The 27,182-nt window shown below is 31.6% G+C and overlaps 1 protein-coding gene across 1 annotated transcript; it reads right to left on the bottom strand.

Annotated features, from left to right (window-relative positions):
* LOC143201569 (glucose dehydrogenase [FAD, quinone]) lies at positions 1–26,807 on the bottom strand. The gene is made up of 10 exons (XM_076412698.1): positions 26,722–26,807; positions 22,501–22,635; positions 18,002–18,217; positions 17,832–17,941; positions 15,227–15,379; positions 14,243–14,540; positions 7,933–8,080; positions 6,184–6,378; positions 2,235–2,593; positions 1–166 (listed from the first exon to the last, which is right to left on the bottom strand). Exons 1-10 carry the CDS (start codon positions 26,774–26,776, stop codon positions 141–143), a joined length of 1,695 nt encoding a protein of 564 aa, XP_076268813.1. The 5' UTR covers positions 26,777–26,807; the 3' UTR covers positions 1–140.
* Positions 26,808–27,182: the final 375 nt, after the last annotated feature.

The raw sequence follows: 27,182 nt of genomic DNA, 5'->3' as shown, positions 1-27,182 counted from the left end.
CTGCTATCATCATAGTTGGAGCCATTGTATGGCCTGTGTTTAATTCAGGCATTATACTGCTACATATAACTCGCAAATTATTTACACCATGGACTTGCAAATCTGAGTTTACTACAGAGTCCTTAAGTTCTCGACCCATCTTAGTTGTAGATACTGGATGGTAGATCTGAAAGTAGTTATCGTTAGTTACACATAACTGGGAGTATATAATATAATTTATTGTCGATTTAATAGTTAATAGAATAATAAGTAATTTTGTATAGTTAATTAAAATTTACTATAGATTTATATTATTTTTTATGTTAATCGAATTTATTAGGGGGATTTTATGTAATCTTATTAATTGTTGGCCGTATAAAGGCCTTTTTTGAGTAGAACTGATACAATAAATATTAATCCCAATATCGTCCATCGTATTCTGTGATTCCCTGTCGAAAGAACGATGTTTCTGTGCAGCAATCCAGGCATCGACGTATTTTCACGTTTCATTATTTAGAAACCTTGTCCTAAGCAAACCATGTTGCCTCAATCTGTACAAGTGGCAAACAGAAAGTGTTATATATGATCGTTATGCTTGGCGCGGCAGAGCTGCCTATTTATGTTATAGCAGTTCGAGCTTTACAACTCATTCAACATGTCGCTGAGCGCTGTTATGCAAGCCATAACTGCACTGCATCAGTCACTCCCTATAGTTAGTCTGTTTTACAACAAGATTGTTCATTTAGTTTAATATTCTACATATACTCTCTTTAACAGAAATCACTAGACATCTGCATTAAAGTTTCATTCAGTTTTAACAGATATGTTTGCTAGTATTTTATGAGTTTGTGCAGGGTTTAAACCCTATAACAAGCATCAGCATCCTGCATTTATTATCTTCAATTTTTTCGAAAATCACCACTCTGAAATCCTTGACATAAAATCCATAAATTAAGGTACGATACGGTACACCATCACCACAAATATCTAAAAGTATTTCACACACTTGAGCAGTAGTTTTATCTAAATAGAAGAGCAAACGCTATGAACGACGGAAAGGTAATTTTGAAAATGTTGTAACTAATCAAGGATACTAAGTTTGTATACAATACTAAATGGAAAACGGTTATTTGGGAAGAAAACTCATAATTATGAAATTTCACATTTAGGTTAGATCGTCTAACAGTTGTTTCCATGATAGTTTGCATTTTCGTGTACAGATATCGTAAATCAAATTACATGTACACATATAATATTAAAATTAATTATAGTATAAAATAACAACTGCCTCTGATATATAATAATATATGAAACTGAAGAAATAAGTTTTTACATTCTGGTATTTACTATCTACCAAGCATCAGTTTTGTTTATTATGAATTTCTTTCACAGAGTCCACTAGCCCTATTAACTAAAAATATTTTTTTAAGATATTCATCTTAAAGTGAAGCAATTACAGACAGATAATCAAAGGCATTCAGTTATCGATTTCTTTATCAAGATCAGAAAATATTCCGTCATTGCTTTTTTGTGATTCTTTCATAAAATATTCAAATCTGCAACCACTCTATTCACCTAATGTAGTATTGACGAACTAAATATTACATAAACTCAACAAAACTGATCCGAAGACAGCTGAGTGTTCTGAGTTGACAAGAGACTTTAAAGGCTAGCTCAGAAATTCTCAGGAATTTGATAATGGCTTCGAAAACAGGAGAAAAAGTTTTGGCATAATTTTACGGCATCCAAGGAAAATTACTTTGGAGTGGGGATTATGTTTCAGAAATAAATAAAAATATGTTTTTATCCTTTAATCACCGTAACACATTCCACATCTATGTTTCTATGTTTCTTACTGATTAATGGGGGTTGCAAGTTTGTCACTTTATAACAATTTACAATTAAAATCTTTAATACTACTCTAATAAAATGCCGCAAAACATTTTTATAACATAGTAAGAAAATAGAATACAAACAGGTTATTTATTTCTGTAAGTTTATATTTGTCCCTTCAAAGTAATCCTCCTTAGTTACAAAGCATTTAGCTTCTCTTTCTGTCCAAGAAACTTCAAAAACATCATGATAAATAAACGAATAGCCGTCGATTCATAAAGTCTGGCCTATTGAGATGCTCTGTAGTATATTTTCAAGCCAGTGGCTCGTAACACTTACAAAATGTTTCTTGATAGTTTGGCCAAATGGAAGGACTTCTATTTGTGATGGAAATACTAATATATTATATACTTAGTACTTACAGAGAAATTTATCCACATAACATATCGTAGAACTCATATGCTTTATAGCACAAATCCACCACTCCTTACTAAGCTTTTTGTTTTCCTCGCAATTCGGATAATCAAATGGTACAACATATGCTCCGAAGTTTCTAAATTCTTTAGTATTATTTAAATCCAATATCTTCTTAACGCCTTGGTACAATATTTCAACATCATCATCTTCCGCCAGATAGTTCGTGTCGATTAGCGGTTTATCTAGTGGGCTGTTTGATTTTAATGTGACGGATCCTCTGGATTTGGGATGCAATAGGATGGGCATTACAATAATATCGCTACTGGAATTGAGCTGGAAGGCTGAGGCGTATTGCTGATTTAAACTACAAATGATGTGTAATAATTATAAGTATCTCTGTGAAATGGGTAAAAGGAAGCATAACTAATGACGAAACAATTAAAAATACAATACATAATTTTTGTAACATTATTGGGTATTATATGAGTATAAAGATACATAATCAAAAACATAGATAAATAATCAAATACAACATAATCGTAAAAGAATTTTTTGTCTGCCCTATAACTGATTTTGAGAATAATATTTTTTATGTTATCGTATAAAAAGAGATTTTATAGTCATTCTGACACAGTTGCAACGTCAAATATTTACTGAAATTTAACGACCACAATCTCTCGGAAATGCACCAAACTTACATTAGATTGGGGTATAAAAAACTTAGAGGCAAAAATGTAAGAAATGGTACTATAGTTAATGTATTACTATATATATATATATATATATATATATATATATATATTGTATTTATCTATCACGGAACTACCGAACCTCAATTGTTGATCACTAAATGACTTACCAATACGTTTGAATTTGCATTTAAAGTAGTGCATGTGATATATTGATGTCAAAACAACAGATCTATATTGTTCTGTATATTGTTCTATAATAGTCTTCTTGAAAATTATCAAATAAGCCATCCACTTTTAAGGAGAAAAGTGCTGAACGAAGGAAGCAACAAATCAGAATTGATATAAGCAACCACAATAAAGGAACTAAACGAACTGATTCGTAAGGAATAAATACCAGTGCTTCAGAAATACTTGACAGTAATATAATATTCACTACCCAGAGCTACAATAAAAGGTACCAACACTATGACCTACCTCTTAGAATTATTAATAGTTAGCGACAATAATTTGGTAAGGAATAATAAAGAAAAAACTTAAATTTTCGATCATAATTTAGAAATAATTAAAATTTTCCAAAATTATCTGTTGTTTTCTTTAGCTTTTATTCATTCTCCCACAATAGGTTGTATGTAAAATAGTACAGTTAAAAATTTAGTCCTCGTGAAAGAAAATTGTTTTTACTGATTAAGGGGTTGGACAAAATTAGTTCTATTCTAGTATTTGTATTTTAAATAAAAATAGTTATATAGCGAAAATTATATTTTATATTTTAAATATGTGGCTTAAAATATTTTTTATTCTATAGTTTGATTTTATAACTTTGAGAAAGCAACTAGTACTTAATTGAAAATAAATTGGATCTATACTAAACCCATGCATTGGCTTCTCGAATGCTTTCAAAGCTTCACTTCACTAAATTATAGCCGTTTTTAAGATATTTTGTAGCTAGTATTATCATAAATAGTATTTTTACGTAAAATAAATGGTCGTTGATAATTATTAGTGATATATATGTGAACCCGTTTCAAGTCTTGAAAATTATATACTATGCAGGACTTATGGCTTTAAAATGATAGACACAAACCATTTGGAAGCAAAGATTTTTTAAACTAAAAGTCATATAAACATGTTTTGTCAGCAAATGTCGAAAGATAATACAAAATTAAATAATAACGTACAAAGTAAAACTAACAAAAGATTTCGCCAAAAGGAAATAGAAATTTCAGCTACTTTGTCAATTGTTTCAATATATTTTCAATTTGATAGGAAATAAAGAATATGAGTTAAGGCATCCAGTATAAACTGATGACGCAGCGTAGTACAATACACCATACAGTATCACACAATATAATACATTCAAATAATATATGATAATCATTAGGTCTTTACAAGAAAACAATTAATTTAATAGATAATTTTTGAAAAATTAGGTATAATCTGATATTGCATTCGCCTTATTGTTACGAATGTATCATGTTTAAATTCTAAGGCATTAATGAATCAAGAGTTTAGCTAGATTAAGAAATCATAAAACAACATTAAAGTAATAGAAATAATAAATGGAAAATAATTTTAAAGCGCGTTCTAAAATTAATAAAAAAAAATAACTAAAAAGACTGCCATATCTGTCATTCAAAATGTGTGGCATGTGATGTTACTAACAAGGTATGGTTAGATTCGATTTTTCGAGTTCACTTTATGTTTATATAATTTTGAAGGAAATTATTAGCAACCAACATGAAAATGTAAATACTAGAATGTTATAACGTTAATTTGTAGATTGCGTTAGACGTGGCATTGCAGGAAAAATAAGAAGAAAAGAAAAAGTTGTAGTCAGAATTAAAATTAGACTGTTAATTGAAAATTTAAGAATGATATAACAAAATAGAGGGGTGATAAATTTTAATAACCCAGACTATTTAATAATTTATTATTTATTGGCGATAGTGGAGATCAGTACCCATGATTCAGCGAAAAGGAACAACTAAAATAATCATTTAAAGCATACGTTGTAAAAGCGTTTTTGACACAATGTCACGGTGGAAATGGTAAATTCTCAATTTACACCTATCAAGCGAATACAGATGATCTGTCTAGTAGTTGTGATATTAGTAAATTAGTTGATTCCGAAATGTATAAAAATATAGGGAAATCTTTAGAAAAAATATTATATGAGACTGACTTATTATTGAGACAATTTACTGGTTTTGTTGAAGTGTTTGGTATTTAGTTGGTATATTAAGGGTTTCCTATTTATATTATTTCATTAGTCGCAGTAAATTTTGTAATGTAATGTAAAATATTCAGACTTATAGAGATAACATGAAATATATTTCTCTAAAATTCCTGGTTAAAAGGTTGCACGGGTATGTTGTATGTATATAAAGTATAAAATATTTATTATTACATTTCACCAATTACATCTGGTATACGCAAAGTCTATTTTATAATATTTGACTAAATGTCCATTTATCGGAAGGCGATCTACAAGTTTAATTCATTAAATCAAATTTTGCCACAATAACGTATACCGTACCTATACCTCTTTAAATGTATGCACACATTTTCATATTATATGCTGTTAATACTCTCTATTAGTCCTTTGTTAAATAAGCGATAGTTTTGTTATTTTAAAAAATCTATGGAAGAATAATGTAAACTTAAATTCATCTAAACATCCTACCTAAGCTTAACTTGTATATATTATCACGTGTTAGTTTCACCGAATGACCGGAAGTGATCCAATAAACCGAAAACTAGTATAGGTGCAATGACAAAATGAAAAATAATATACGTAATTGTACCGATGAGTTTTTAAAAACTAAGTACGAAAATCCAAAAACAGAAATGAGAAATCGGTTTTTACAATATTTCTTTTGAATTAAATATATAAAGGGAGAAAAATATACTAAACTAAAAACTGCAGAAATTTTAGCAAATTTATTTATAGTAATTACCAATTTTTAACGAGTTATAATTTGTAAGTATAGTTATGATATAAGGTTATTTCTATTATATTAACTAAACATAGTGATGTTTAATCTCTATATACTAAGTGTATTATATGATTAACAACGCTGCCCTTTCAACGATTTTAAGCTATTTTATTGCTGAACATGTTGGTTCTGGAATTGGGGATGAAAAATGTGGGCTTATAATTTAATGGATTCAAATCTATTTTTGTCAACAATTTTTTAATTTTTATTAAATAAAGTTCGTAACTTATTAAAATATTAATATTATATTAACATGTATATATTACCTTTCGTACGTCCCTTTATGTTTACTTGTATGTATTGGCAGTCCCATCAGATATTCAATATCTGGTCTAATCAGCTTATTAGGCCCCAGTGTGATGAATCCAAGCATTTCAAAGAATGCGTTAAGGGGTCGCTTGTTTTCAGTATACAATTTCAAGTAATCAACTAAAGATTCATTGTAGAAAACCTTGCTTGTTCTGAAACATAATACTTATGTTTTAGTGTTTATTAAATTATAATTTTCAATCTGAAAAGTGAAAATCAAATGTGATAAATACTTGGTTTCTTCGGTAAATTAACGGAAATGACTTTAAAAATGAATTTAACGAATTAAAAATGTATATAAATTAGATTTACAGTTGTTAAAATGAATCTAATATTAAATATATTTTCTTGAAACTTTAAAATACTTATTTTTTTTGTTCCAGCAGCATATTCGCTTCATTATTATGTTGATGTTCTGTCATGTTGTACTTCATATGATGAGAATTATTTTGAGGTGTGACATAAGGCAGAAGCCAGAAAGGTTTCCTTGTGAACAAGCTGGATGTTGAAACAGGTTGTAGTTAATTCATTCGTTAATTCAGTTGTCCATGAGTTTATAATATTAAATATAATATTCGAAACGCATTGCCTTATTAGTTTTGAGGCAGTTCTTTCAAACAATTCCAGTTTAAATATCTTTAGACACTTTCCTGGCTTATTTTAACAGAATATATCGGATTTGCGCTCAAGTTAGAAGTTTAAAAATTATCTGTGAAGTTGTTGTCGATAATTTAGATTAATATAGCAAGGTAATCATGTTGGCTATAAGTTTTGCAGGTTTTTTTGACTTAAGACTGAAAATTATAGCGACTATCAATTAACTTTGAATGACTATTATTGAGAATCAAGGATCACTGGGAGAATTATTATTTTTTTAATATTTCCCATTGTTAGCACACATTTTCTACAGTTTTGTGACATCCATGAACCGGTCAATAGGTTCATTAGAAAAAAGGAACGATGATTATTTAGATTATGTTATATTTTTGCTGCTTAATACGTTTGTTTTAGAGCTCTATTTAGAAATATCCGCTGCAATATATAATATGATTATATGATATATGATCATATGATTCTTTCGTTATATGTGAGTTTATTGGACTGAAGGAAATAAAATCTCTAGTGACAAAGTTTGACATGAATATGGATTTATGGTAGAGAAGCACATCGAAGTACTTTATGGAAGCACTTTATGGAAGAGAAGCGAATAAAATATAGAACCTAGCAATATTCAGCTTTTTAGTCAGATTCTACTAACATTAAATTTTGTCTCTTGTAGTATATCAAATAATTGTTTCGGAAATAATTGTTTTTATGCTAAAAAGAGATAATATTTCTCGTAAAAGGTATCTGGCAGGTTTGCGGAAGTAATTATAGTAATAGCGTTTATAAATTGAAGAATCGAACAAATTATATTAAAACTCAGGAAAATGAGTGAAAAGAAAACTGAATATTAAAGTAATTTTTAAAATTGTTAATCCATTTTTACATTAGCGATCTGTGAACAAATACAATATATTTATATGTAATATTTGGAAGAGAGTATTTTATATTTACTACAATTATAACGTTCTCTTGAGCGCCAGACTCATTTTATAACAACTGGAAATCTATATGGATATATTACCATAGATAAAATTTACAGAAGGTATGGCTTTTGTCGTATCATGGCCATTTTATTTCAAATTATCGTACATATATTATACCTTATTATTAAACCAGTAAACATAACATGATCCTGTAGGTATTCACCTACGGGTAAATCTTGAATTACGGGAATATTTAAGTTCCGTAAATGTCGTCGTGGTCCTATGCCAGAGAGCATTAGGACTTGTGGTGAATTAATAGCTCCAGCTGAAATTAGAAGATTACAATTTTCACGTTTATACAAATTATAATCATAACACTTTGGTTATTATAAACTGCTTTATCGAGTGCCATTTTACAATTACATTCACATGTTAAAATATAATTAATTTTTGTTGATTCTTGTTACCACATAGACAGAAATGTACCGGAACTTAAACATAGATGGCGCTAGCTTCACTGCATTTGTAGCGACTGATACGACCCTTTAGGCCACCATGCATTCATCTACAGCAAGTTCAAAGGTTGACAGCGCCGGTGAATTGGTACCATGCGGTTCCCGGCTTTAAAAGTCCACCACGACGACGTCTCGCTCTCTTTTCTTTTCTCTACCCCCTTGTAACAGTACCAGTTACACAGCTCTGCCGTACTTTCTCTACCTAACCTAATATCCTGTCCATTCTTCCGTCAACCACATGTATCAGTTTAAATAGAAATAAACAAATATTTCTTCAACCAGTGTTTTTAGTTCTCGTGCAAATTCCTTGATCAAATAGTATTGAGTGTTCGGACAAACCGAACGACCAACCGGACAAACATTCCTACACATTCGCTGCTTTTTCAGTTAGTACTAACCTTCAAAAGAAAGCTGCCCCAATTGATATTCAACTCATAAGTTTCTGAGTTATTGTGTTAAGAGTGACTCTACTTATATCAAAATAATGGATAATAAAACAATTTCATGTTTTAATTTTAGACTGATTCTTGATGGGAAATACCGTTCAAGCGAAGCGATGGCTTGAAAAGTATTACAAGGACTCCACTTCATCAGAAGCAACACTTTCTTGTTTGTTGACTTCAAACGCGGTCGTGGAGATAAGCCACAGTGGACGTCCAAATGGAGTTCTAACAATAGAAAACATAAGAAACACAAAATCGTTTAGAATGTTCGAAGGGCGATGCTGTAAGGGTTAGATAATATCGTAAAGATATCAAAAGAACATGTTGGTTTTATATTGCATGAGCGCTTGATTATGAGAAAGGTCTGTTCAAAGTGGGTGCCGCATTTGGTCACTGTTGACCAAAAAACAAGAACGTGTTGATGATTCTGAGCAGCGTTTGGCCATATTTAAACGTAGCAAACTGGAAACTTTGTATCGATATGTGATAATGGATAAAACATATACCCATTACTTCAGTTTAGAATCAAAACGATTGTGATCTGAGTGAACAGCAACTGGTGACGAGCCTATTTTCCCAATAATAAATCGTTCTGAAAAAGGGGTATTGAAATGTTAGAGCGGCGTTGGAATAATTGTGTGGCTCTAGATGGAGATTAACTTAACGAATAAATCCAAATTTAAACAAAACAAAGTTTTTCATTGTTTCGTTTTCTGCATTTTCTTTGCTACGCACTGGAATTTTCAGTTCATATGTGACATTAAAGTTACAATTTCTAATTTAATTTTTAGGTAACTTACTCTAGTATTCAAACGGTACATAATTCCCGATCATTTATACTTGCTGAATTTGGCATATAGCGATTAATACTACTTTTCAAAACTGTTACGTCATTAAACTCCTCCGCTTGTGGTACTACAATACCTTGATTAGTTTAATCTTCTGGGAATAGATTAGGACTACCAGATTTTAAGCTGTATATTGAGGCATAAGGCCAAATAAAGTTAAGCAAAAACATCAGCCCTCGGCTACTAGAAATTGTGAAGACAAAGCATTTAAAAATATTTCTAGTGAACGTGTTCACGGTCACAGAAGTATCCTTTTGGAAACTACTCCATAGTCTGTCTATTATTGAAACTCGTAAACGATAGGTACCATAGGTATCATAGGTTGAATGCTGCTCTTAAAATTTTGTTAGTTACTGAAGTTGCCATATTTGAGGATTAGTGAATATATCAATTAGGAGTTTTTTTCGGTGCGAATTTTGGGCTTAATGTATCACTGGACCTTGAATGTGTCGTTCAAAACGTTCTCATGTCTTATGTTATGCTATCGGCACTTTTCACCTTTGAAATACCCCTTCCTCTTTTTTCCTTCCTTAAAATTACCTGTTGTTACCTTTTCCTCTCTCCTCCTGACACGTTAATCTTACTCTGTCTACCAGCTCACCAGATCGTCCCCCTAGCCCCTATAGTCAAGTTAAATCCCCGTCCTATTAAACCTCTAACAATGAAAGCCCCATTCTCCAAAGGTGCAATACATCATACGAATCACAGTCTCGCAACTCAACGTCGGGCCTCTCAATCCGAGAAAATGTCCTTATAAAATATAAATATTTCCTTCCATTCTCTATCATTATTCAAGGCAACCTGTCCGATATCTATTAAAAATTTACCGAGCTAAAATATACACAAACCCTCCGTTCATTTGATCCAGGACAGAATTTTATATCCCTACAAACTGTTAATGAAGAAATTAAACTAGACTAGTTAACTATTTCTCTTTGCCTGATACTTCTTCGATTGCTCACTTAATGGACTGCTGTTGCAGGCCTTTCCGTTATTTGTTTATGTAGTTGAAAGAGTGAGAGAGGATTAGAACGCCTCGGTTCGAACTATTTAAGGTGGCATGTGGTCCATACATGCAAAGTATACTGCATTCATATCACTTTCTCTTTTAGCCAATGATCAATTACAATGATTTTTACGTATCACAAATAAGTGGGAGGCCAGGTAGCGGAAACAAAACATGACCAAATAGTGACCGGGATTATGCCGGAGAGACCAAAATACTACCATAAAGCTATAAATATACAGATGATATAAAAACGATATTTTGTGAAAATGCTATTATAATTCTCTCCGGCATTTTTGAAAGAGATCTTCAGTTATACATAAGATATTTTATATTACGAAAGAAAAGAATAGAAATTTCTCGCACCTACAGTCCTGGGTCCTAGTTTGGGGCTTTTTTACTTCACACATTTTTTTTAGTAATATAGATATATAATTCAACCTTTTTAATAGTGGAGCTTATACCCACCTCAGTCTAGCTTTGAGTACCCTTTATTGTATTAGCTCACCCTAGTCTCACAAAGTCTTTGCCCTTTCTGACATTCTGGCTCTTTCTCCTATACCTAACCTCCATAGTAGCGACCAATTACTGCCCCTGTGTTCTTTGCTCCGCCAATTTCCTATCCACCCCATTACCAAAGCCGTTGAGTCTCAGGTGATCGTTCCTTAAATCAAATCATATTCAGAAATGAAATGAAGCACCCAGCCTCTTTCTTAATTCAACATCAGTCTCATCCTTCACGTAATCCTGTTCCTCGCTGGAATAAACATGGTTCTCAATTGATCAGAGGAAGGAAAGTATACTATGATGCTCTGAATCCTATCCAACCTGCCTGATATCAGATCTCGCCTGTTTCCGAAGGTACTTAGCATTTCGATCTTTCCATTATCCGAAATCTCTTAGCTAAGCATTTAGCCTCGGTCTCCATAAATTACAATCGTAGTGCCTCCCAATCTCCCTTTGATTTTACCGGATCCACATTAAATCCTTCAATCCACCCTAATATTTATTTCGGAGAATAGTCCTCTGCCTTCAGTCGCCCTCGTCCTTGCACACCTAGACCTGACAGTGTTCCTTTCACCCTAATAAAGCCCTAGCCCTTACCCTTCCGCTGGATATTAACAGGGAAATTTGGTCACTTGGTACTTTTTCGCTCTTCTGATCCTATTCTATCCTGATCAAAATATGGAGGGAAGGCAAACACCGGAGATCTAACCCAGGCCAAAAACGCTCTCAGCAAGGAATCCTTTCCCATTTTTTTATAATTCCCTAAATTTAGTAAGCAAAATTCTCGACGGCAGGCTCACTTACCCATATTTCGCGGACGATACACATATTGTAATTAATCTTAAAGTAATAAGATCGTGTAGCCGCCTACCTCTTTCTTATACTGCGAATTTTCTTTTACTGAAGTTCGATGTGAGTTCACTTGCTCTGCCATCCTCCTTAGAACCTCCACTTACGTCAGAATCATCCACCTATCCTGGATAACTAATCACATATATACTGATGGCTCAGTGGACTTGGCAGCGCATTTGTTGTACCAAACATTCTGTTTCAAGTTCCCTAAACATGGTTTAATATGCTCCGCTGAACCCATTGCAGCAGAATCTTTCAAACAATATGGTGGCAATGGCTTATCCATACAGGTTCCCGAAAGTCCCTTGAATATTTCGTGGAACAAAAATTCAACATCCTCTGGTTACCGACTCACTCGCAGTCATTCGTATCATCTATCTGAATGAATATAAAATGTTTCTCACGTTGACATACTGGAAAGTAAGCGGGCAGATAGTGCATCTAAATCGGCGGTCTCCTCTCCGATTTTCATCCATACTGATCTTATCCCATTCATTTCCTGTTTCATCAAAAACAAGCTACAGTATCAATGGGCCCAGGAACCCAAATGTAACAAGTTTCTTATGGAATTTTACTCTCCTCTCCATGTTCATCGCCTTCGTCAAAATGCCATATTTATAAATTGACTGAGATTAGACCATTATCATTTCTCGAACGGTCACCTTACTTTTACCTCAGTCAACAACATACTGGGCGACTCTCCGCTACTCACGCAGCTTAGGGTTATGTATGGACTGTGCCTATGCTGTTATCAGTGTCCCTGACCAAATCACCATTAGCATTTCGGTATGGATTCTAGTTTACGCGGTCTGGATGAAGTCTGTACTTTGTCATGATTGTGTTTGTTGATTTGAATTTTTGTAATTTTTAAATAGATATACACTCTTTATACATCTAATCCCACATTTTGGTGTTGCTAATTTTATTTCATTTTAATTTTATGTATACACTTTATGTCTGTCCTTGTCCACTCTATAACAACACCGTACCGTTTCATAGAGGCTAAATGATAGCATCCGTTAAAGTGAGAAAAAATATTTTCTGGTCGTGTACTTTCCTTTCTTTGATAAGAAATTCTCCCTTAGTTATTGAATTTTGTTATATCTCAAAGCCAAAATAAACGGAAAGTTAAAGTTGATGCGACAGCAATGCGATATGGCGTCATAAATGATGACGTGAGTTAACTGTTATTTGGGACAGACTGTAATTCAAATATTATGTGCGGCACTCTGTGATGTGGTAATATATGGCTGATTTTCCCGAAGAGATTTTACTATAATTGTAATAAAATGTAGTCTCGTCACTGTAGAATTTCTTCTGTAGATTTCTGAGCGAAATATTGTTTTCACAAAGCTTTTTCAAAGCTAGATTTACCCAATTGAAGGAGATTTAAAGAGATACTAACACGTGGTACTTGGACGAGGATAAATGGCGGATGCATAAAATTTTCACCCGTTCTCTCGTAATTTTTGTAGAGTGAACCGCTAAAGATATGTGAGATATTGCATTGTCTGTTTTTTTAATCGATCGCATCAACAATGTTAGCTATTAATAGTAGAATTAGAATAGGTAAGAGTTGAATTAACTAGTTGGTCACTACGAGCAGCTTATCATGAAGAATTTGCTACGAAATGCATGCCATGGCGTCCATACGTACTTTGAACAGTTGTCACATTTGTTTACGGCTTTGACCGGGCTTTCTTTCGCGTATTATTGGTGACGTAACCTGGTTTACATTACAAGAAACACTCGATCCATCAAATTTTTCACCGTTAGTTGATGTGAAAAAAATTTTTTCCAATCTTTTGAAAGTGGCTTGAACATTGTTTTATGGTGTTCAAATATTGCTGAGAAATGAAAGCCTGCCTTCATAATTTGAATAAATCCATCGACTATTCTTAATGCTTATTTTTAATAAGGAAGCGGAACCAGAATTTGCAGACCAACTCAGATATTAACATTGACTCCATTCTCGGCATTGGTAAATACTCATCATGATCAGCAACAAAATATATTTCGATATTTTTTACATGTAAAATATCCAACGGACAGCTGCTTTTCAAGCGCATCAGAATATGATTCTTTCTTTATAGAATAATTGTTGCTATAGATAGGTGATCTTAAAGCAGTGTATTAACAAAAACAGAAAATTCTGTCTCCCCAATTTAACATAACTTCAGTCAGAGCAGAGCCGATTTGTTATTTATATAGCTAACAAACACCCTAAATGACATTTATTTAATCAAGAAGTGCTTATATTTAAGAATAATATATATGTGTAATTAAAATGATAAACATATATATTGATGGACATACCGGATACTATAACCTCCTTGGATGCTGTAGCATAATAGTTTTTTCCATTTTTAACAAAATGTATTCCTTCTGCTATTTTGGTAGTATTATTTATAATAATTTTTGTTACAAAACTGTCAGAGGTAATGTGTAAGTTTCTTCGTGATGTAAGTTTATCTAAAAAGGCCGATGCTGTACTGACACGTTTACCATCCTTGATGAAATATTGTATTCTGGATAAACCGTTTTCCTTTTTTCCATTATAGTCATCATTAAACTCCATGCCAATGTTCTTGAAAGATTTTATTAAAAATGGTTCCTACAACAGAAAAATACAAATTTCAATTTAGGTTAAATTTCCATAAACAAAAAGGCGAGGAACGAAGGTAATGTAGATATTTATTTAAGTGTTTATATCAATTTTTTAATAACAAATTATTTCGATAGAGGTAATTTTTTAAATATAATTTTTAACAAGCCTAAACATTATTTACCAATTCCAATATTTAACGGTTATCGTATGTCGTTTAAGAGAATAGTAAACATGTTAATATAAGAGCCAAAAACCAATGTTATGTTATGTAATACCGCCCTGACTATTCGGCCATCTATTTCTAAAACTAAATGGTGAACGAATGTAACGGTGTGATGTCTCTTTCCTAAAAGACTCTCAGTATGGCTTTGCATCGCTGTTAAAAAATTGGTCCATTTTTTTCGTAAAATAAACCAGTTTTTTTAAGCACAATATGTTTTTTTTAATACCTTAGACATTATAGCTAAAGATCAGAGAGAACGAGATTAAGTGACCTTCAGTATCAGAGCTTCGCTCTCAAAATGCAATATTTAACAACGATTACGGAACAATGGCCAGTTTTAACCAAATAAACATGGTTTCAGAACATATATTTTTGTATTTAGTTAAGAATGTATATTATTTGTCCGTGGACCTTCTAAATTTTATTAACCCTAACTAATAACTAACTCTAAACAATAAGTAATACTTACCAGCAATGGTGTTACCTGTGGTATACTAACATCTATGTATCCGTCCTCACCGTGATAATGACGATTTACATGTTTAAATACTGCTTTCTCTGATTTTTTAATGTAATGAAGGACTTCGTCATATGACCATCCTTCATTTCCGTAGATGCTAACCTAAAAATATCTCCGAATATCGTTCATATCTTCATTATTTAGCCGTAAATCAAACTTTGTCTTAACTAGTTGACATTATTACAGCTCTATACCTGTTTTATATCTATTATAACACAGATCTGCAATAAAAAGCTGCTTGAGTATTTACAACTATTTTTATGCATTTTGGTGGGCCGGAAAAAAATTCTACGACAAAAGGTGGTCATTTTCAGATTCAGCATAACCAAAATAACTTTACAAAACTTAAACAGCTCTTAGGTATTTTTGCAGATCTGTATACATAATACTCATTTACAGTGAAAATTTTGGATATCAAAAAATTAGTAAAAAATATTTATTATAATAATGTTTTAATATTTGCCATTGTTTTAAAAATTGCTCGGTTTATTCTACCCATGCTCCTGTGACAAAAAAATGGTAAGACTTCTCGCATAATGCAAATGGGTTGTGTTATTAAAAACTGCTTTCGTCCCTTCAAACCACATTAATTGTATACAATGATTAATCGAAATATAGCTAATCGGTCAGAAAATTCGACTGAGCCAAATTGGGGAATATGGCAAAATAATATCCGTTGAATTTTTGATGAAAGTTTGCGCAGAGTTAATGCTATATAAAAACAGTTATATCGTATACAAAAATAGTTAGCGGTCCATAACAGCTATTTTGGAATGATTAAGTTGACTCAAAGGAAAAAAATTATAATGTAGTATACTGTGATAAGCGAATAATACTACTGAAGAATATTATGTTTAATGTTTTTTTTGTCTCTATATGTCTGGATGATCGGGAGCTTCTGAATCGTATGCATTAATCAGTGTATCGTGTTTCCCAATAAAGCGCTTGATAACGTTTTGGAAAACAGGAATTATACTTTCAAAACTCTTACTTGACCCTCTTTAGCAAAATATTTGCTCTTTTTGCTTTCAAAGGAAATAAGATCTTTTTTAAGCCTAAGTTGTGTTCAATTTAATTGCTCCAAAATGATTACTTAACGAGGGATAATTGTCATCGACAATTTTTGATTTTTGAAAAACGTAAATTTTTTTTGACGTACTGAATTTGAATACACTCATTATATAAATGCTATAGTAAAATTAAAAATAATTGTTTTTAAAACAAACATTAATTTCTTCACTTAGATTTTCGCTCATTTTAGTTTTTATTGTTTTGGTTTGTTTAATTTGCTAATTGCACTTTGTTGTTTGACACATATGGCCGGTAAGGTCGCAGCAATATATACCTATTCTTTTTGTTTTAATATTTGCAAATGCTTTAAAATAGTCTTAATAATTGTTGATCATAGTAATATATCTAATAAACTTTCAAATTTGAACTGGTAAATATAAACGAAACTTTCAATTTTTTGTAGATTATTTTTTTTATTAACGGACTTCGGAAAACAAATTTCAGTTTTTATTTGTGCCACTTTGATCTATTGGCCTTATGTCAGTTAGGTAGTAAGTCCATAATTCGGTTATTGTAGGAATATTAATATTTCTGGGGTTAATATTTAGTCCGGTTTTAGACCGGTCAGCGGAGTCAACTTTACAGTATTAGGACATTTTTTCTCGAACAGAATATATAATATTAGGATACTAGAAGATCGCTGATTAGTCACTGAAGAGGTGTATAAGAAGGATTTTCAAAATGAGAGACTGGTTGCATTAATACATTCGGAACGGTTTTCTTAATAGCTGTCCACAAATTCATTGACAGTTGAATACAATAAGAAAGTTATTGAACTTTATTTAATTAATTGTTTTGCTAGATCTCCAATTTCATAAAATACTCTTACTATTCTTCTTAATATTAGTGAGCGCTTTGCAAATTTAAGTGATCTTTATCAGGTTTCAATCACTACCTATTTGGCCTATTGAACTATATTGTCCTATGCGATACATTTTTATGGCCTGTAATCAGTCACATCAAAAAATGATTAATTTTATTCATGTAAAACTTATATATACAGTTTCATTTGCTATCCACACTAATGCAAATATTGCAAATTATTTTATGGTTCAAGTTTAATTCTCAGTCTTGATGCGAAATACCTTAGTTTGGCTCTATTTTTTTAGAGACTGACCTGTTAAGACCAGCTCATATTTAGCAATATCTAAAACGAAACCGACCAAACTAATGTTGGCACTAGTGCTCACTAAGCACTAAGCGCCATGAACGGCAAATATTTTTTATGAGCTTGAGCTAAATTATTTTTAATCAAAATGCAAAATATGGCGAAGAGAATCTTTTGATAATTCCATTGCTTCGAAATCGTAATATCTTCTGATTGAGCAAACGACTGACTTTGATATTTAAAATATTCTAGGTATAGGTATCTGCCAAATGCGCTATAGTATAGCATCATTAAATAAGTTTTTTACTAGAAACTTGCGACTTTAAGCCACCAATTAGGAGACAAAAAATTACGCTTCTCCAAATGTATATTTACCCATCGATTAAAATCTGTAGGATGACCTCTAGAGTTTACAACGCCATTTATTGCAGAGCCTCCTCCTAATACCCTACCTTGCGGCATGAAGCATTGTCGGTTTTTGAAACCTAAATTATATTGTATTTAATATGAAACAAACACAGGTTTATATGAGATGCTGATATTACCTAAACAAGCGTTCTTTTGTGCAGTAGTATTATATCCCCAGTTTTTGGTTGAATAGAAAGTATAGGTTACCAAACCTGGTATTTTTGAAAAATCATTTTCGGAACCACCCGCTTCTACTAAGAGTATATTCCAGTCCGATACTTCTGATAATCTGTTAGCTACTACAGCTCCTGCTACACCACCCCCGATAATTATAAAATCATATTTTCCTAAATCTAAAGATAAAAAACATCAGAATTTGGATAATTAATCATACAATAGTTTTAGAATAACTAGCGAAAACAAACTGCCTGCATAAAAGCCTGCAGTCGACAATAAGTAAAATAACGTAGCAGCATTAAATATTGGAAATTACATAAAAATGCTGCGTATTAATACCAAATGTCTCTGTGATGATGGATATTTTATTTATTTCCTGAAACTCGTGGGAACTAAATAGCCAACTTTATATCACATTATACGCATATTATATTATATTATTATATTATTTCATGATATATCTTTATCAAAAAATATCGATATTTATGTTAGCAAATCCTTTTTCATCAAAATATGTTTAAACATTTCAAAAAACCTTTAAAATTAATACTTAATTTTAAATGTCAAGTGCATTTTTGGTATTTCATTTTTGTTTTGTTTATTAAAAATATCGCAATTTTATAAATGTTTAGAGAATATCAATCGCTCGTTTTGGACCTATATACCGGTATGTTTACTTCGACATATCTTTTGTAAAATATCAATATTTTCTTAATTTAGGTTTTCGCATTTTTTTCTTCGATATTAGCATATTTATAAACATACTATATAACAAATCAATTGAAAATTCCCCGGCCTACCATAGTAAAAATTTTTTTTTGCCAAAATTGGATTTTTTTATTCAACATAATTCCCTTGAAGGCTGATACACTGATTATAGCGACCCTCCAACTTTTCGATACCAATTTTGTTGTACGATTTCCCCTTTGGTTCAAAATAGGCCTCAGCTTCGGTGATCACCACTTCATTCGATGACAATTTCTTCCCAGCGAGAATTGTTTTGAGATGACAGGAAATAGCCGCTGGGGGCCAGATCTGGAGAATACAGTGGATGAGGAATACAGTGGTTTTGACTGACTTGTGTCAAGCTCCATTGTTTTGGTGAAGAAGCACTGTCTTTTTCTTCAAATGCGGCAGTTCTTCGGCTATTTCGTCCTTCAAACCATCCAATAACGCTATGTAATATTCGCTGTTGATGGTCCTTCCTTTTTCAAGCTAGTCAGTGAAAAGTCTTTGAGCGGGTTCATCATATGTAGTCAATTCGGGTGACTGTCGTTTGGACTTCGGAGTGAAATGATGGAGCCATGTTTCATCCATTATCACAGATCGACGCAAAAACTCAAGTCTATTACGCTTGATCACCTTCAAATACTGCTTCGAATCATCAACTCGTCGATGTTTTTGGTCAAAAGTGAGATCGCGCAGCACCCACTTTGCACAGAGCTTTCTCATACCAAAATTTTTTATGATGTACAAGTTCAGTTGATATATTTAGAGTGTCTGCTATTTCATTCAATTTCAATTTACGATTATTCAGAATCATTTTGTGTATTTTTTAAATGTTTTCGTCGGTAATAACCTTTTTTGGGCGGCCACGGTGTTCACCGTCTTCGGTGCTGATTTCACCACGTTTAAACTTAGCACACCAATCCTTGATAGTTGATTTTGCTGGGGCAGTGTCTCACTAAAGGTCTAACTAACTCAAGTTAGGGCTAACTAAAAAAGCATATGGATTTAATTTTAGTAGCGCCATCTATGTGTCAGGCCGGAGTCTTTTCAATTGACATGTTATTTTTAAAATTATCGGTATATCAAGGTGTCGATATTTTTCTCCGCCGCAAACGTCCCTAGTCATAGTCATATTATACATCAATAACGTAATACACTAATTTAATAAAGTTAACCAATGAAATAATAGTACAAATAGGCGAGCCTTCATTAATTAATAAACTCACAGACGATTACTTGTTAATTGGTACCATGAATGATGATCAATCCAATATATTATAATTACTGTGCTTTCTTTGTAACTAGCTCATAACTATAAAACTTAATTCCAGCCTAAATCACTGTCGTGGAGTAATTTAGTTATTTGCAATTTGGCTCTGTGTGCTACAGATATGCCTAAAGATAAACCATAGAGGCAATTGGAACGATTGATCTTTACCATAGGTAGCGGCATCCTGAACTTAAAATATGGCAATGGGAAAGATGAGGATAATATTCTTTCAGATAGAGTAAAGTTTCCTTTATCTCCACCTTAGGCCATTTGTCCGGCTACGATTGCGATGCTCTAAATGTTATCAGTTCAGACAAACCTCAACGTTCTGCTTTACCTAAGCGGTATTTGCACCTCAAGCGCTTACCCAGCTTAAATACCAATTGTTCTAATCAAAAACTGTCCTTAATTATACGACTGATGCCTAAAAGAAAGTTGCCACTACTACTATAGCAAAGAGACATAGTAAGATCCTTCCGTATAGGCGTATTATGTCGCTTGTATAAAACAGGTTAAATGATTGTTGCCGTCTCATCTGTAAACTCTAATATGCTGCAGATGAGCTAGAGGTACACCTACAAACTCTAGGTACACCCTGACAGGAAATAAAAAACAGCAAATTGACAGGAACCCCTTGGATACTTTGGGTCATCTGTAAACGTTTACAGAATGTAACACAAACTAAGGTTGGTGTTCTATTTAAAAAAAATTCGGAATTGGTAAAAATGGTAAATAAATCTCGTTATTTCGAACAGTCGTCATGTTGATTTACTTTTTTGTTTTATTTTAGAGAGAATGCTCACATCAAATTCCAAGTAAATCAGGTCAGTAAATTTTGATATATCTTGTAAACCGTTTAGAACAGTATTTTCGGCAAAACTAGTTTAAAATTACGTTTTCAGATGCCGTGTCACTTAAACAGCTGTATTTCGGAAAATAATTTAAAATTTAAAAAATTCTTGGAAAGGGAAGGAATACAAATATATTAATTTTTTAAAATTTCTAGACTAGAATAATTTTAAATTTTAAATGTTATGAGAGCGCAATGATTATTTAATTTCCAAAACCTGTCGTAATTATTGTATGTAGTTTATCTTACATCTTGTAGACTGTCGACTATTTCAACTATTTCAACTCTTTGTGCTAATTACACTAATGGGCAATAATATCTATATAATTTAAAAAACTTGACATTATGAGTCTTGCAGTAGGTACTATTTAAGTAGATAGTGAGGGAATATAGAAGCTAAATAATAATGCATGAAACAGAAATGAACGGAAAATAATAGAAAATTAACTATAAAATATAACTTTAAAATAAAATAATATTTATGTAACAGTAGTCGTATCATAGGTGTAACTTCATCCGATATGGATAATAAATATAAATGAGAATAAAACGGTCTGTATAGATTTCTATATATATATATATATATATATATATATATATATATATATATATATATATATATATATAGATAGATAGATAATAAAAATATAGATATGCCAGTAACAATGAACAATAACAATCATCCCATTGGCATGATGGGTTTTGGCATGATTTTATATCTAATGAATATGTATGAATATCGGTTATGATAACAAATGATAAACTCCGTTAGAGAAAATATATCATAAATAAAACAGTTTTACACATGAGACATTATAAAGTGTTATTGTAGAGCCTAAGTAAAGACCAATGTGTTATCTTAGATATAGACCTACTTTCAAATTATTCTAAAATTAAATAATATACCAAAACCAGCCGTCAATAAAATGCTTTATGGAAATACTTTTTCAAGAAGTGCGTTAGACAGAATTGATGTTTTCCTTAAATGATATTTAATAAGGGCACCACACAATACATTTTTGGTCTTCTGCTTACAATTCTGCTTGGTTCCATAACCGCCTCTCGTAAAATTGAAATTCAATTTGGTTTAGATATTATTGATAAAACACGTCATTAAAAAAAAAATTGAAATTAGTGAGTTATAAAATTCAATTAGTTAAGTAAAATTACTTTACTAGTAAGTGGATAGCTATAAGTTGTATGAGGCGGTGTAGTAAACATTAACTTAATAAGTAAATGAAATTAACTAAAGTTACTGCATTAATATATTGCAGGAATCCCAATATTCAAGTCGAGTGAATTTAAAGAAATTTGTTAATGTGCTTCACATATCTGCTTACTATATTGAATCAAATGACAAATGGGTAATTTGAATTAGACATTTGGACACCTGATAATTCAGATCTTAAATCGGGATTATAAATTGACTATTTACGGAATAGTAACTGACTTTGTATCAATTAGGCTTTTCAATGTGTGATATCGATACCCGTTAATATTCTCATTTATTTTAAGGATAATATAAAATAATGTATTTCTTTGTTAGAATAATATTATTTAATACGGTATATATTTAATGTTTATTTTGATCTTAGAATTATTATAGATACCTATAGCTTTTGTATCCGAGAGTGTTAAGATATCTGAATTATCTTTCGAAATTACATATGTAAATGTTTCTGATATATTGTTTTCTACCATAGTCACAAAGTCCTCGAAGCTGTCGTGTTTCGACTGCTCAGCACCTGTAAGGAAAAAAAAAAACACTTACAATATATCAATTATAATAAATTACATAAAATGGTAATAATGAAACCAATAATGAAATAGGTTATTTGATACCACAGTCGATAATTTCCACATAAGTAATTAAAAATACCAGTAATTTTGATTGTAACAACAAACATAAATATTTATTAGCGTTAGTTCCATGTTCTGTTATCTAAGAACGTATAATATGTTGTTTGTTTTTTTATTGTTGCTTGAGGTATATACGAGGGTTAATTTCGAGTTATTGAGAGTGTAATAAATAGATTTTTGTTTATTCGGTTTGAAGCATATAATTTGGGTGAATATTTTTTTGAAAGATGTTGGGTGCTTGCATGTATTCTAATCATTTTTCCATCATAAAACTTATTTCCTTCTCCATCAGAGAAAAATATCCATCCTCTCCAGCAACTTGTCCCCAACATTCAAGCATGAATACCTTTCCGCACTTCTTCAGCATTTTGAAACTAGGTATCAGCTAAGCTGCATTGATCTGAACAAGTGGTAATTAGAATGCGCTCTCTCTGACGAGTACAGTGGATGTATTGCAACTTGTAGCTTGTAATACATTATACTTTGCAAATCCTTACACCACTTGCACAGCAAGACTTCGTAATTATATATATTCTGATTCGGTTTTGATTTGGAAGGCTTTTCGGTTTATTAAGCTCTCTGCACTTGTAAATGTCGTAGTAGATCCATCATTCATCGCCAGTCATGACAACACATAGAAAACTTTTCTTGGCTCGCAATGAAACTGCAAAGTTGAAAATTACGTGGCAGCCATTTTCCCTTCTTTTGGATCTTTCCCATCGCATGTAAATATCTAGAAACAGCTCACTCATCAACTCCTAAGCTGTTTAAAAGTTCTTTGAGAATTTGTGCTGGATTTTTAAACAATAAGTTTTGCAATTCATAATTTTGGATATTTCGATAAACAATTAACGACCGATGGGGTAGCATTACCCTAAGACACTGAGAGAGGTTAATGAGCTTCGGTAACAGTGTCCTTCAAGTTCAATAACAAAACTAAGGAATGCGAAAAACGCAATTTTGCACATTTCAGGTATATGAATAAAAGAGAAAACACAAAAATGATTAATTTTAACTATACTTTAAATTTAGTATTAGCCGACTTGGTGGCGCAGTGGTAAAGGCGACGGGACGGTCCTCCTACTGTTGCGATAGACGCGGGTTCGAATCCTGCTGGGGCATGGTCGTAAATTTATGTTTGTGATTGTTTAAAATTTGTGTATGTTCTAGGCAAGAGTGTAAAATCCGACAAAAAAAATTATCCCCACGTCACTAACCGGGCTGGGTAAGACCGGATGTCTTCTGGGATGATTTATAAAGTTGGTCACTCGCCAGTCGATAGGCTTAATGCTGAAGACCGTAGTTCGGAGCCCACGTTAAACTTTAGGCCCAGTCCAGATAAACCCATAGTTGGTAAAAGGAGACTTCAATTTATTATATATATATATACATATATATATATATATATATATATATATATATATATATATATATATATATATATATATATCTATATATATATATATATATTATATATTATATAAATTATATTATATAAATTAGTATATTATATTTATAAAATAATTCAAAACTATTGTTTTTCACTCGCCGTAGTTTATATGTAATGACATGAAGAAGTTTAGCTCTCTGTACTATTTTGCTCACGAAATTTGGAAATATGTGTCAGTTTATCACTATTAAATCTTATTACGCCCGTAGTTCTAAAGATGGCTAGCTGAACTCATTTGAATTTTGAAATAAGGGAGGAGTTATGTGTATTGTTGTGAACACGAATTATTTTGAACATACTTAATATAAAATAACAAATCTAAAAAGTTGTTCAACTTTTGGATTCCTATTAAATGTAACTTATAATACCCTCGTATTACAGGTATATATAAAGATTGTGAAATTAGAAACTCATTAAAAATTATTACATTTAAAATTCGCGATAAAACTAATGGAACGTTTTTAACGAGGCAAAACTAATTGTTTATTGCTTTTGAAATGCTTGAAAATTGGTTTAATACTAATTATTCCTAAGAATGTTACATTATTAATATATTAAAATAACTAAATTGCGTCCAGTAAAATTGTAATTATAAACGTACAAAATTTATAAGGAAGGGTCGATATTAAAAATAGAATAAAACATGCTATGCGTGACGTATAATCCTGATGGTCTAGTTTTTAATAATTTTGACTTATAAATCCGATTAAATCAACTGAATAGGTTGTGTTACATTTTGTGTTTAGGGGGAACATTTTATTCGATAAATTCGACAACTTCGACTTGCACAAATAATTTTAATGAACAATTCAGTTGGAATTTATTCATATACATAAAAATGTTCCGCATATCATAAATAATAATATTAGATATCTAGTGGGTAGCCGTGCGAGCTAAGACTTTAGCTCATCGACAATAGCGTACTAGGATCGAATCTCGCCGGGCCTAAAGGTCGTTTGAAAAAGAATATAGAACTGATAATGTTCGTTGAAATTAAGTGAGTGTATTTGAAAGCCGCTAGTGTTGAACCCACTATAAATAAAAAGTAATAATAGTATTAGGTGCTTGCATATATTTTCAGCAACAAAAATGAAATGCAAATATCAATATAAACAACCAGTTAGTTTTGACACTTTCCATGTAGTGTAAAATTGTTTATTGTAAACAAGCGCTAATCATAAAACATCAAAATTGCGCTGTTTTCATCCGTTTGTTTTTTGTTTGATTCTGAAGAAATATGTTACCAATGTACCAATCAAATGATTTTCAAAACTTATACTGATGCAGCTCTGTTATATTACAGTTGGTTTTAATTTCAACTAACTAAAAGTGATTATTTATTTTAGCGTCTATGACCAAGAATCATCTGGAGGGCAATGAAAACGTTCGAAGACTGTGCAAGACCAAAAACGAGTTCAAACTTTTAATCATTTTTCAGACAGTTTAGCAATTGAGCATCCAACTGAAATTGCTAATATGAGCCGCTTCAACATCGCGGTTTCACTGCTTGCAATACAAAAAAGTGTTTTCTGTGGTGCTTTACCACTGACCATTGAAGGTGAGTCTAGGATCTAAAAATGTTGTATTAGTAGAGAAGCATGCGAACCGACGCCGCAGGGTATTACTCATATTCAATTTATTATATATGTGATGAGAATAGCAAGCTCTAGTGTACTACAATCTAATTAAAAATAATTAAACTGTTACTGAAAAAATATAATGAACCAGTTTAATAAATTCTGCATGATAACGCTCGACCACATGTTGAAAAGAAGAATATTAAGAAGGGAATCGCAGCAATTGATGCTACGCAGTACCACCAGTTATTCACTCAACGTACTTACTAATGAACTAGGTAATGAAAAATTAACCGAACTTCCAAGACGGTTCAAAACGGCTAAAAAGATAGGAAATGTCGTAGAACATAATGGATAAATAATAATGAATTAATATCTATATTAGCTATGTTTTTTCAATTAAAGTTTTTATTAATACAAAATGATGAAAAATGCGTTTGAATATAACTTGTCATTTAACAAATGTTAATTTGGTTACTGTAGTCTTAATTATCACTCGATGGTTTTTGAGCCCTAAATATATTACTTGCTTAGTGTGGTTCCCATCGGAAATAAATTTAAAACTTTATGGCATTGTTTGGGAACCCAAAAACATGTTTTTAATATAAAATTGAAGTAAATTTTTTTATAAATTTAAATGTTGTTGAATCTTATAATCAGTAACCCTAAGATTCTAAAATATAGCGGATGGTGTTAAGGCCTAACACAAAATCTGTAAACGAGATCTGATCAGAGTAGTGATTTCCAACTTGGTTAGTTTCTTCGACACTTTAAACTCTCAAATATTATTAAATGTACTTTGTAACCAATATGCGAGTATCTTAAAAACACTAAAAGACTGACAATTTTTAAATAAACCCTATCTTTATATATTTGTTCGTTTAATTTTGTTTAGCAATTTGATAATAATAATGGTTTCAGTATATGAACACCATTTAACGTACCTCGGCTGGTAGTATAAAATAAACTAAAAATAACAATGTAAGCTAGTTTCTTCATTCTTAGCGATAACTTCTGTATAACTACTATATAGAATATGCTCATCCACTAACTTATACTTAAATAGATAACGGGTAATTGCTGTACGACAAAATAAAAAAAATATTTTGAACCTCATTTTTATCTTAATTAGGTGAGGATTAGAATTTATTTTTAAAATGAAATTAGAATTCGTTTGAATTTCAGACTTAGGCGGCTGCTCATAAATGTACTGTATTTATATACATTGTGTAATTGTTATACACACAGAATAATTATATTTAGGAGAAGATCTTAAATAGGCGAGTTTAGAATTTAGGGTTTACGAATTAGGTCCAGTGTTTTGGTTTCAAATGTTCCCGGAAATTTTTTCGATAGCATTTTTTGTATTTTTGTCTATAATCTTAAGCTATGTTGTAGTATTTAT

Source organism: Rhynchophorus ferrugineus, unplaced genomic scaffold (genome assembly GCF_030347505.1).
Source record: "Rhynchophorus ferrugineus isolate W39M unplaced genomic scaffold, kcgeb_rfMv2 rfM8, whole genome shotgun sequence".
Taxonomy (NCBI): domain Eukaryota; kingdom Metazoa; phylum Arthropoda; class Insecta; order Coleoptera; family Curculionidae; genus Rhynchophorus; species Rhynchophorus ferrugineus.
This window is presented reverse-complemented; position numbering and strand designations above follow the sequence as displayed.